General features: G+C 44.5%; 1 protein-coding gene across 1 annotated transcript in view; it reads right to left on the bottom strand.

The window, feature by feature from the left end:
- The window catches only part of LOC133544003 (1-phosphatidylinositol 4,5-bisphosphate phosphodiesterase eta-2-like), a 35,531-nt gene that overhangs the window by 180 nt on the left and 22,369 nt on the right, over nucleotides 1–12,982 (bottom strand). Inside the window, exons 13-20 of the mRNA XM_061888965.1 lie at nucleotides 8,269–8,357; nucleotides 8,007–8,192; nucleotides 2,381–2,488; nucleotides 2,188–2,312; nucleotides 2,025–2,109; nucleotides 1,436–1,582; nucleotides 1,297–1,370; nucleotides 1–1,232 (exon numbers count right to left, since the gene is read on the bottom strand). The exon at nucleotides 1–1,232 is cut by the window's left edge and continues 180 nt beyond it. Coding sequence (XP_061744949.1) covers nucleotides 219–1,232; nucleotides 1,297–1,370; nucleotides 1,436–1,582; nucleotides 2,025–2,109; nucleotides 2,188–2,312; nucleotides 2,381–2,488; nucleotides 8,007–8,192; nucleotides 8,269–8,357 — 1,828 coding nt within the window. The 3' untranslated portion in view covers nucleotides 1–218. The remainder of the gene's footprint in view (nucleotides 1,233–1,296; nucleotides 1,371–1,435; nucleotides 1,583–2,024; nucleotides 2,110–2,187; nucleotides 2,313–2,380; nucleotides 2,489–8,006; nucleotides 8,193–8,268; nucleotides 8,358–12,982) is intronic.

Here is a 12,982-nt window from a genome sequence, read left to right as displayed (position 1 = left end):
AGTAAAAGATTTTGGAAAAATATGGAAAATCACTGATGAAATGTACAAATCCTGTAGTACCGGCGGTGGAAAACTCTTGGCTCCACCTTAGTCCTACCCATTCCGTGTCAGTGCCGTTCATTCAGCGATACAAAAAAAGGCAAGAAAATGCTGGTCAAAATGCTCCAATCTAGTAAGCGTTAGACCCCCAAAAGAACTTCAAAGTCCATCTTGCTGACTCAAAAGTCATCATCATCGAAAAAAATTGGTGATTTACATCGGATCTCCCGCATCTTCTCCTCAAAAAGCGCCTTCATCTCCCTCTGCAAGGTGCCGTCGTGTTGCTCAGACCCCGCCGCCACAACGCTTGCTTCTAACTCGAGGCTGTCCAAGCTGCCGTCCCCACTGGAAGAGCTGTCGGACAAGCACAGACCGTTGGGTATGGTCCTCACCTGGCGCCACGTCTGCTGCCAGTGAGAGAAAGAAGGCTTGCGGTTCACCAAGGGAGTCAGAGGAGAGGTGCTGGGTTTCCGGGGGCAGCTGCGTGTGCGGGCTTTTTCCCGTATCAGGGTGAAGGGTCTCCGATTGGCCGGGGTCTCTAAAGTCCTTCTGACCCGTAGAGGGGATGAAGGAGTGTTAAGAGGGGAGAATTTGGCTTTCCAGGAAGAGTGAGGTTGCGGTATTGACTGAGGGATTGAAAGTGGAGGTTCTTCTTGTAGTTGTGGATCAGTTCTTTGGATTGTCTCAGAAGGTGTCGGCTCCCCTGGTCCAAGTGTTTGTAGCTCAGCATCGTTAGATTCCAAAGACTGAGTTACATCGAAGTCGGGAGCTGGACAGTTACTGTCTTTGTTTGGACTCTGCGGACATGGAGGGGTGTCCAAGTCAAAGGTGTCCTCCACTGGGCAAGAAGCGACCTGGCTTGAATAGGTAGAGGACATTTTGCTGAATATTCTTCTCCTGGTCTCTGCAGTAAGGGGATTTTTTACCCTATGAGCTCGTCTCATAGGTTCACTCATGGCGCCTTTGTGCATGGCAGCCCTGGCCGCCGGCCCTTGAACTAGGGGAGACACGTCTCCGTTTCTGCTGTCCTGGGAGAAGGAGTCGCCGTCCTTGCGGAAAAACAGAGAGGGCCAGTCCTCTGAGGACTGCACAGAGAACTCGAGGGACGGTTGCCTTTGGTGGCCCTTCATGTGCTTTTGGGCCACTTTTTGGATGTGTTTTCTGGCCACTTGGACGGCATTGCTGGGCTTGATCTGTTTGTTTAAAATGCGCATATTAAATGCAATAAAATGACTTGTAAGATTAAGGCTAGCTTACCCTGCCGTCAATGATTGAAATGTGAACAAAGACCGAAGACTCTGCCATCCCCTCCAAGTACACATGTCGATAACCTACCAGGTTGAATCCGGTTTAAACCATGCTCATGTATTGCATGATCTAGAAGTTAATGGTTTACCTGGCATCATGCTTCTAAACGCTATCGTCCTCTGGCCAATGAAATCCCGTCCTATGGGGTCGTGATCCCAAACTTGGAAGCGCACCAGGGCGATCTTCGGCATTAGGATGTTGAATACCAGAGTCTCCTCCCACATGGGGTTGAAACCTGGAAGACCAGCAAAAGGCCCTGAATCGTCCACTTTATCCTCATTAATCTATTCAGTCATATGTGTTTATGGTAGCTTCTATTCTAGAACCGCTTCAAACCATGCACCCCTACTGCGTTGCCTGTGCTATGGTGGTTATCAATTCCATACATTGGATTGACTTGACAACTTAATGTGCTCTACAAAACCCTCTCTAACTTGGTGTTTTGGCTGCATCACCACAGAATTTGGTAAACACCTTGTTTGGACTGACAAGCAGGTGTGTGTAAAATTTCAACAAGATGGGTTAAAAACATAGCCGCCATCAAGCAAGACATCACAGAGGGTGCCACAAAAGCCATCCATTCGTCCATTTTCTACAGCTTGTCCCTTTCGGGGTCACGGGGGGTGCTGGTGTCTATTTCAGTCACTTTGAAACCTCATTAATTCTTTGACATGTACCGTTATCGTCCACCACTCTGGTTTGTTGCTTTGAACAGTCGACTGGTAGACCGATGATCTCCACCTCAACGAACGGATCAATGATCTGGAAGGAAGTTGTGAGAAAAGTCAAAGTTTCTTTACATGACGAAAAATGTAGCCTATATAGACACATTATACAGACCTCCCCTCTATCTCCAAACATGGAGTCTTTGGGTTTGGGCAGCTGCTGACCACTGATTATCTTCAGCACTAACTGGATCTTTTTCTGGCCTGGAAGCGGATCTTCCAAATCGGGATTAAAGGCACCTGTGCGGGACAAATTCTCATTAAAATGCAACATTATCCATCGCATTATGGACATTGGCATACTGTACCTTTACACATGATTTTAGGCTTGAGAATGTAGCCACAGTTTCCGTTGCTTGAGAACTTGGCACGGTTCAGTTCAAGCATGCGTCCCTCGGTTTGGTAGTTCATGGCCACTAAAATAAAAATGATTACAAAGACATGAGCACACCATGAACTACACAGTCTCTGGAAACTCCAGAGGGAGCTAAAACTTTGTTACCAAGCAACAGCCTCAAAACCTTTCATGTTTGTAGAGTGTCTGTAAAAAGGAATGGATCAACATCCCTCCTACAAGAAACATCTGACCTCTGGTTTCGTCACCAAGCGCTGAGTCACGTTTCACTTGGGGATCAAATACTTAGTAAACCGAATCTACTTCAAACAAAAGGTATTCTCTTTTTAATTCATTATTTTTTTAGATTCTCTTTGTAAAATTTCTGAACCGTTCAAGCGTGACTCCGTTTACACTGCAGGCCCAAATTGGATTTTTTCAAAATCTGATTGTACTGTTTACACTGCAAATAAGATGTGATCTTTATCAGACTCCAGTGTAAACGCGCACAGGCCCCGATGTTACCTTGACGTCACTTGCATGCGCAGGTGGATGAAGTGAAAACAAAGGGAAGTTGACCGGATTGACCGTAAATGAACAGGAAGTTGCCACTACTACTTCTACAAAATAAAATAAACATCAACAAATCTTTAAAATGAGTTGAATTTTTACGTGAAAATAAAGTAATTAATGTATGAATGGATATACATAGTGTAATATTTAGGAGGCTTCTAATTTTTTTATGACTGTTAAGTAGAGACAATATCGACATTAGTGTGGATCTACGTTAGCTTTATTTTACAACTCACTTACTTAAATAACATGTAAGCAAATAAGCCACAGTGTCAATTGCGGTCCTTCAACAATCACTATTAATTCTGAATCAAAAATATATATTTATGATACAAATATCCCACTATTTGTATTATAAATAACTATAACTATTTATTAGTGACACACCAAAAATTCGGCCGCCAAAAAATTACTTTGCTCACCGAAACTGGATGTTGTCATGACGTCTACCAGGGGTCGGGAACCTTTTTGGCTGAGAGAGCCAAAAAGCCAAATATTTTAAAATGTATTTCCGTAAGAGCCATATAATCTTTTTTTTTTTTTAACACCGAACACAACTAAACATGTGCATTTTTAAGTAAGACCAACATTTCTAGAGTATAATAGGTCTCTTATTCTTTGTAATAACATTGTTATTCTGAAGCTAACTGTGGAGGGGACGTGGCCTGCGGGCCTGCAGCGACAGGTGCGTAGACGGCCCACCTGGGCCTTGTTATCTAATCACCTGTCGCTCTGTTATAAGCAGCAGCCAGGAGGAGAGACTGGGTTGGGGCTGGGAATACAATTACTGGAAAGCAACTGAGAGACTTATTGAAAAATAAAACAATATTGAAACCCTGAAACAGGCTCTCATGTCGGTGCTTGGGGGTCTGAAGAACCCCCAGGAGGGCAAGCCCCACACTAGCCAATAATAAATAAATAACTTCTTACCATTAACGCAACTTCTTGAACAGGTGTGGTAGAAAACGGATGGATGGATTAAAAATGCATGAGAATGTTTTATATTTTGAACATTATTTTTAACACTGTGATTACAAGTGGAATTATTCATTACTTATCGTGTTAAGCAACGTCAGCTCAGATTTATCAGAGAGCCAGATGCAGTCATCAAAAGAGCCACATCTGGCTCTAGAGCCATAGGTTCCCTACCCCTGACGTACACATTTCTCCTGGCGGGCTGCGTCTTTCCCCGCCCACACGAATGACTTACCTTGCCCAAAGATGACGTAAAAGTCGCATTCAGGACGCATTTCCGTTTAGACTAAAGTCACATTCGAAAAGATTAGATTCCAATCGGATTTTGACTACCTCCTTATCTGACGTGGCCTGAATCTGATTCCAAAAGATCAGATTTAAAGCCTTTAGTGTGACGATTGGTCACTTCTTTTCTGTTTAATTTGTTTTTGTATTCACTTCCTATCAGTGCTCTTATTTTGGTTTCCACTTCCTGCTTGTTCCGTTGAGCACTGTTTTTGTTCACACACCTGCTGTTGATCGGCAGCTGGTCTGCACCTGCTGCCGATCAACATGTATGCTGTTTATGCCTTGTCTCCAGCACTCCTCAGTGCTCGAAGATAATTCTATGTTTGGAACTTTTCTTTGCACGACTGCTTCATGTTTGTTTTGTTTGATGAGAATTAAAATCATCTTACCTGCTCTCAACTCTCTGGTTCTTGCATCTCGGGGTAACTAAACGGCAGCCATGCGGTCCCGTGACATTTAAACATGCAAAAAATATTCGATCTGTGTCAGTTGAGGGCAAAAAAATTTAGATTTACCATAAACGGGGCCATAGCGACGTTAAACTCGATATGCATTATTCACTAAGGTGAATCTGCTACTCAAATCACATGCACTAATCCGGTTTTCTATTTACTCCTGTCATTCATCACGGATCTAAATTGCTCGTTTTGCAGAGCCTGTGATACCAACAAGGGTTCTCCGCTAAGTACTGACTCAAGTTTTGCCTAGGAATCAAATACATATCTGAGTGAATCGACTTCAAACTAATGTATAACCTTTTACTTCATCTTTTTTGTTGATATTAACTTTCTCTCCATGGAGTTTTTCATGAGTCTGTGAAACTCGTGGGATGAGCTGGTAAATTGTTCATTCCGCAAAGCCTGTGATTGCAACAAGGGGTTTACCCCCAAAGTATTAAGTCACGCTTGGCTTGGGGATCAAATACTTATTTGACTGAATAAGCTTTGAATAAATTGATACGTTTTTCATGTTTTTTTTAATATTTAGTTTCTCTTCATCGAATATATGAACTGTTCATGCTTTTGTCCTAGAGCATGGGTGTCAAACTCAGGCCCGAGGGCCAAATTTGGCCCGCCGTGTAATTTCATTTGGCCCTTTAGCGTCCTCTACAACCTGTCATCACGTCCGCTTTTCCTACATAGAAATAGCGTTGCATTCAACGCATTCTTGTTCAACAGCCATACAGGTCACACTAAAGGTGGCCGTATAAACAACTTTATCAATCTTACAAACATGCACCACACTGTGAACCCACAACAAACAAGAATAACAAACACATTTCGGGAGAACATCTGCACCGTAACACAACATAAACACAACAGAACAAATACCCAGAATCCCTTGCAGCACAAACTCTTCCGGGACGCTACAATATACCCCCCCACCGCCCCCAAGCAATAATTAAGGTTTTACTCATGCACTTTCTCTTGCTACTTCAAGGCTTAAATGTTTGATTAATTTGTTATTGTTATTTTATTTGCAAATTTATTACCAGCCTGTGGAAAAAGTTTATTATGATATTTACCTCAATGGGCTGCAAATAGAAAAGAGGCATTCAATTTTTATTTAAATTTTATTTGATATGCCATTGATATTTTCGAATGATTATTGTTTAAAACTCGATTTTACATGTCACTATAACGTTATATAAGCCTTGCTTGTTCAATATTCAATGCAAAACTTGTTTGGGTCCCTATTAAATGGTTAATTTGTTCAACCTTGGCCAGTGGCTCTGTTTAGTTTTAAATTTTGGCCCACTCTGTATTTGAGTTTGACACCCCTGTCCTAGAGACATGAAACTCGATTCCCATTATTCACTAAGGCGCTGTAGGCCTAATATTTAGGATCAAATATTTTTTGGACTGAATCAACTTCAAACAATTGTACAACCTTTTACTTAATGTTCTTTGTTGATGTTTAGATTCTCTCAGTAAAAAATTCTAAGTTCATTCTTTTGTCATAGGAATGTGAAACTCTATTCCTATTATTCACGAAGGTGAGTCGGGTACTCGAGGTTTTCGTCACAAAGCGCATACGGATATTACAAACTCAATTAACTCCTGTCCTTCGTCTCAGTTCTCACTTATCACTCGAGCCTTCCTTGATTACCCGTGAGTCGGTGAAGTTTGCAAACTGAGCGAGCAAATCTTTATTTTGCAGAGCCTTTGATGCAGCACTGAGAGGAAGGGGATGGTAGAGTCAAGGACAAGATTTGATGCTTTTTCCCTGGGGCGATATTTTTATACATACGCGGTTGGAGTAACAGTTAGACCAGGGGTGCCCATTACGTCGATCGCGAGCTACCAGTCGACCGCGGGGGGTGTGTCAGTCGATCTCCAGCCAGGCTTTTAAAAAAAATAGACCTAGAAATTAGTGATCATCAATCTTCACCAAGACGTCACTTAAATGACATTCTCGGTACCGGAGGGTCTTGTGAGATGACGCTGGCTGCTGCAAGATCATTATTATGAAAATATGACCGAGAGGAAGGCGAGAAACACTTTTTATTTCAACAGACTCTCGCGCCGTACCTTCCGTCAAAACTCTAAAGGCCGACTGCACATTTCCTATCTTCACAATAAAAGCCCTGCTTCATGCTGCCTGCGCTAACTAAATACAGAGTCTCGGAAAACTGGCGTGCACAAGCGATCCCTCAGAAAGCTGGCGTGCACATCACTTGTGCACGCCAGCTTTCCGAGACTCTTATTTTGTTAGCACAGGCAGCATGAAGCAGGGCTTTTATTGTGAAGATAGGAAATGTGCAGTCGGCCTTTAGAGTTTTGACGGAAGGGACGTCGCGAAAGTCTGTTGAAATAAAAAGTGTTTCTCGCCTTCCTCTCTGTCATTTTTTCATAATAATGAACTGGCAGCAGCCAGTGTCATCTCACAAGACCCTCGGGTGCCGTGAATGTCAATCAAGCAAGCTACGGAATTTGCCGCCAATGTTTTTCTTGTAAAGTGTATGGAAGCTGAATGAATTAGATGCCAAAAACCAACCACTTTCATGTGGTATTGTACAGAAAGGACAACTTTTTTTCTCCTCCATTTGAAAATGTGGGCGTTATCATCATTACTGTCTGATTCCAATCAATGCAAGTCATCAGAATCAGGTAATACACCAACTTATATTCTTGTCTTTGTGAAAGAAAGACATCTATATGTGTTACACATGCTTGTATTATCATTAAACACAATTAACTTGTTTACAAAAATGTCTCTTTCATAAATAAATAAATATAAATTATATATATAAATGAGGTAGATCCCCTCGAGTTGGTCAATTGAAAAGTAGCTCGCCTGCAGAAAAAGTGTGGGCACCCCTGAGTTAGACGATTAGAAACATGCTACTCGGCGGCATCAGCAAAGACGTACACATCTACTGTACATTTTTCAACAACTAAACTTACACATTCAGGTGGTCTAGCAAGGACTATCTCGACATCCTTTTCCTCTGGGCATTCAATCGATCAGAACCAGACCGTTTGGTGTGTCTTAGAAATCGTTTCACCTCTCATCCGAGTAGGCTTCACCATTTCATGCTCATAGACTTAGATTGGTCAAATCTAACCTCAGCCTGAGTCAGATCTAACCAATCTATGAGCATGAACTGATGAAGCCCACTTGGACAAGAGGCGAAACGTCTTCTAAGACAAACCAAACGATCCAGTTGTGATCGATTGAATGCCCTAAGAATACAATGATCTGGATGACTGAGAACATCCATAGACATATCTCCAGAGAGGCACCTAATGATCAGGTCATACCCATGTGACATCCTGCGTTCCAGTAGGGCTGCGGGTTGAAGTTGCTGGAGTCCACCCTGTAGTTGGACGGGTAGACTCTGAGGAGTTGGCGCTGGTTGAAGCGGACCAGCGGTCCGGGTTTCAGCTGCAGGATCTGGTTCATGACGGTTTCGTTAAGCGACGACACCTGCCAACTGTTGGCAAAGGCTGGCAAACACAAAAGGATGCCGTGAACTTTTCCCATTCCAAGATCTGACAGGGAAGTAAGATAACTGATGGGTACCTTGTGTTTCTATATCGTGCACTCGGACGGATTTTGTGTACTTGACGAGGTCGGACAGAGCGCGGGACAACCTCATTGTCTTCCTCTTCCTGCAGATAGAACCATGAACATACATCAGTGAGCTCAAAATCATCTGTAAGACACATTGTTGTATGTTCATTCAATGTGAACTCTGAAGTCAGTTGAATGCTTGACTTCTATCTTCCAAATATGTTTTGGTCTGTGCCAGTCATGTTTTTCCACCGATACTGCTTAAACTGCGTATGCAAATCCTCTTAAGCTATGTGGCAAGTTTGGTGTTGATTGGGTAAAAACTATAACTAAACTAAATTGATTCCCAGGCAAATTTATGGCTTTATAACAGAGCCAACTAAAGGACGATTGCTTATAAGCAATAGCAATGCATGTTTTGACACAGTTTAAAGGCCTACTGAAACGAGATTTTCTTATTTAAACGGGGATAGCAGGTCCATTCTATGTGTCATACTTGATCATTTCGCGATATTGCCATAGTTTTGCTGAAAGGATTTAGAAAAGAACATTGACGATAAAGTTCGCAACTTTTGGTCGCAAATAAAAAAGCCTTGCCTGTCCCGGAAGTAGCAGACGATGTGCGCTTGACGTCACGGGTTGTAGGGCTCCTCACATTGTTTTTTGGGTTTTTTTTTTGTCCTGTCCAGCTTCTCAGGCAAATCATATAGTTGATGTAGATGCCCATATCGGCTGTTCAGATTTACTTTACAAAAGAGAAGTGTAGGATACTTCTCTTGTTGCCTTATTTGAATTTGACTTTATTAAATGTATTTATATTATCATTTGGTGCAGCCGGGCCGGAGCAGGAGGGGATAGAAAGAGAAAAAAAGGAAAACAGAGGGGGAAATTGTGGGGATAAGAGGGGGATTAGACAGAGAGACAAAAACAACAACAGCAAATACAACAATAACAACAACAGCAAATACAACAACAACAACAACAATAGAACAACACCAGCACATACAATATGTACAAATATGATCGTAAAAGTGATAGCAAATAAGCAGTTAGTGAAATAAATAATATAGTAATGACAATGAGCATTTTTACACTAAAACTGGAGCAATACAAATACCAATAAAAAAAGCGCTGTTGATCATGAACAAAACCAATAGTTTACCTCTATTATCAACAATACAGTTGTTCAAATGCAACAATACGTATACATAATGATAGCTAGAAAGATAATACAATTTAAAAAAAAAAAGGAATACCGAAAGATGAAAGGGAAGAGAGAGAGGCAACCTATATTAATCTTGTAGATTGTTATAGTAACAACGGGTTAAGTTCTGTCAATATGCCTTGTGTTACCCAGTTTTCCTCACATTGTTTATAATCATAGCCACCAGCAGCAAGAGCGATTCGGACCGAGAAAGCGACGATTTCCCCATTAATTTGAGTGAGGATGAACGATTCGTGGATGAGGAAAGTTAGAGTGAAGCACTAGAAAAAAGAAAAAAAAAGGCGACGGCAGTGGGAGCGATTCAGATGTTATTAGACACATTTACTAGGATAATTCTGGAAAATTCCTTATCTGCTTATTGTGTTAATAGTGTTTTAGTGAGATTATAAAGTCATACCTGAAAGTCGGAGGGCTGCGGTGACCGCCAGTGTCTCTGGGAGAGGCCAATGGAGGAGCCAAGATCACAGCTGCCTTTTTGACAGCTACTGCAGGAGGACGCAAACTCCGCTCATGTCTCCGGTAAGAGCCGACTTAATATCACAATTTTCTCGTCCAAAAACTTGCTGGTTGACTTGTGGTAGGGAAACATGTTCGCTAAAGCTTCACGACAAAGTTTTTGGTGCTAAAGGCAGCTGCAATCCACCGCTTTCCACCAACAGCATTATTTTTTATAGTCTCCATTATTAATTGAACAAATGGCAAAAGATTCAGCAACACAGATGTCCAAAATACTGTGTAATTATGCGATGAAAAGAGACTACTTTTAGCCGTAAGTGGTGCTGGGCTAAAATTTCCGCTACAACCAATAACGTCACAAACGCGCGTCATCATTCCGTGACGTTTTCAACAAGAAACTCCGCGAGAAATTTAAAATTGCAATTTAGTAAACTAAACCGGCCGTATTGGCATGTGTTGCAATGTTAATATTTCATCATTGATATATAAACTATCAGACTGCGTGGTGGGTAGTTGTGGGTTTCAGTAGGCCTTTAATGTTTCTGCATGCCAACTTTCCAAATAAGTTGTTTTTTTAGTATGTGGCGCCCTATATCGGTTTTTTTCAAAAATGCAAACATGTCATAAATGCCAGCATACAAGTGATACACATAAGCGTTATAACCATTGACTCAGCCATGTTTTGTTTTTGTTTACCAATTTTGCTCAGATTTTACACGCATGTGCTTTAAACCAGTGGTGCCCAACCTTTTTGTATCCGCGGACCGTCCATCCATCCATCCATCATCTTCCGCTTATCCGAGGTCGGGTCGCGGAGGGCAAGAGCCTAAGCAGGGAAACCCAGACTTCCCTCTCCCCAGCCACTTCGTCTGGCTCTTCACGGGGGATCCCGAGGCGTTCCCAGGCCAGCCGGGAGACATAGTCCTCCCAACGTGTCCTGGGTCTTCCCCGTGGCCTCCTACCGGTTGGACGTGCCCTAAACACCTCCCTAGGGAGGCGTTCGGGTGGCATCCTGACCAGATGCCCGAACCACCTCATCTGGCTCCTCTCGATGTGAAGGAGCAGCGGCTTTACTTTGAGTTCCTCCCGGATGGCAGAGCTTCTCACCCTATCTCTAAGGGAGAGCCCCGCCACACGGCGGAGGAAACTCATTTCGGCCGCTTGTACCCGTGATCTTATCCTTTCGGTCATGACCCAAAGCTCATGACCATAGGTGAGGATGGGAACGTAGATCGACCGGTAAATTGAGAGCTTTGCCTTCCGGCTCAGCTCCTTCTTCACCACAACGGACCGGTACAACGTCCGCATTACTGAAGACGCCGCACCGATCCGCCTGTCGATCTCACGATCCACTCTTCCCTCACTCGTGAACAAGACTCCTAGGTACTTGAACTCCTCCACTTGGGGCAGGGTATCCTCCCCAACCAGGAGATGGCACTCCACCCTTTTCCGGGCGAGAGCCATGGACTCGGACTTGGAGGTGCTGATTCTCATTCCGGTCGCTTCACACTCTGCTGCGAACCGATCCAGCGAGAGCTGAAGATCCCGGTCAGATGAAGCCATCAGGACCACATCATCTGCAAAAAGCAGAGACCTAATCCTGCGGTTACCAAACCGGAACCCCTCAACGCCTTGACTGCGCCTAGAAATTCTGTCCATAAAAGTTATGAACAGAATCGGTGACAAAGGACAGCCTTGGCGGAGTCCAACCCTCACTGGAAATGTGTTCGACTTACTGCCGGCAATGCGGACCAAGCTCTGGCACTGATCGTACAGGGAACGGACCGCCACAATAAGACAGTCCGATACCCCATACTCTCTGAGCACTCCCCACAGGACTTCCCGAGGGACACGGTCGAATGCCTTCTCCAAGTCCACAAAGCACATGTAGACTGGTTGGGCAAACTCCCATGCACCCTCAGGAACCCTGCCGAGAGTATAGAGCTGGTCCACAATTCCACGACCAGGACGAAAACCACACTGTTCCTCCTGAATCCGAGGTTCGACTATCCGACGTAGCCTCCTCTCCAGTACACCTGAATAAACCTTACCGGGAAGGCTGAGGAGTGTGATCCCACGATAGTTGGAACACACCCTCCGGTCCCCCTTCTTAAAGAGAGGAACCACCACCCCGGTCTGCCAATCCAGAGGTACCGCCCCCGATGTCCACGCGATGCTGCAAAGTCTTGTCAACCAAGACAGCCCCACAGCATCCAGAGCCTTAAGGAACTCCAGGCGGATCTCGTCCACCCCTGGGGCCTTGCCACCGAGGAGCTTTTTAACTACCTCAGCGACCTCAGCCCCAGAAATAGGAGAGTCCACCACAGATTCCCCAGGCACTGCTTCCTCATAGGAAGACGTGTTGGTGGGATTGAGGAGGTCTTCGAAGTGTTCCTTCCACCTATCCACAACATCCGCAGTCGAGGTCAGCAGAACACCATCCGCACCATACACGGTGTTGATAGTGCACTGCTTCCCCTTCCTGAGGCGGCGGACGGTGGTCCAGAATCGCTTCGAAGCCGTCCGGAAGTCGTTTTCCATGGCTTCCCCGAACTCTTCCCATGTCCGAGTTTTTGCCTCCGCGACCGCTGAAGCTGCACACCGCTTGGCCTGTCGGTACCTGTCCACTGCCTCTGGAGTCCTATGAGCCAAAAGGACCCGATAGGACTCCTTCTTCAGCTTGACGGCATCCCTCACCGCTGGTGTCCACCAAGGGGTTTTAGGATTGCCGCCCCGACAGGCACCAACTACCTTGCGGCCACAGCTCCGATCTGCCGCCTCGACAATAGAGGTGCGGAACATGGTCCACTCGGACTCAATGTCCAGCACCTCCCTCGTGACATGTTCAAAGTTCTTCCGGAGGTGGGAATTGAAACTTTGTCTGACAGGAGACTCTGCCAGACGTTCCCAGCAGACCCTCACAATGCGTTTGGGCCTCCCAGGTCTGTCCGGCATCCTCCCCCACCATCGCAGCCAACTCACCACCAGGTGGTGATCGGTAGAAAGCTCCGCCCCTCTCTTCACCCGAGTGTCCATAACATG

Source organism: Nerophis ophidion, linkage group LG02 (assembly GCF_033978795.1).
Source record: "Nerophis ophidion isolate RoL-2023_Sa linkage group LG02, RoL_Noph_v1.0, whole genome shotgun sequence".
Taxonomy (NCBI): domain Eukaryota; kingdom Metazoa; phylum Chordata; class Actinopteri; order Syngnathiformes; family Syngnathidae; genus Nerophis; species Nerophis ophidion.
The sequence above is the reverse complement of the archived record's forward strand: the minus strand, read 5'-3'. Positions and strand labels throughout refer to the sequence as shown.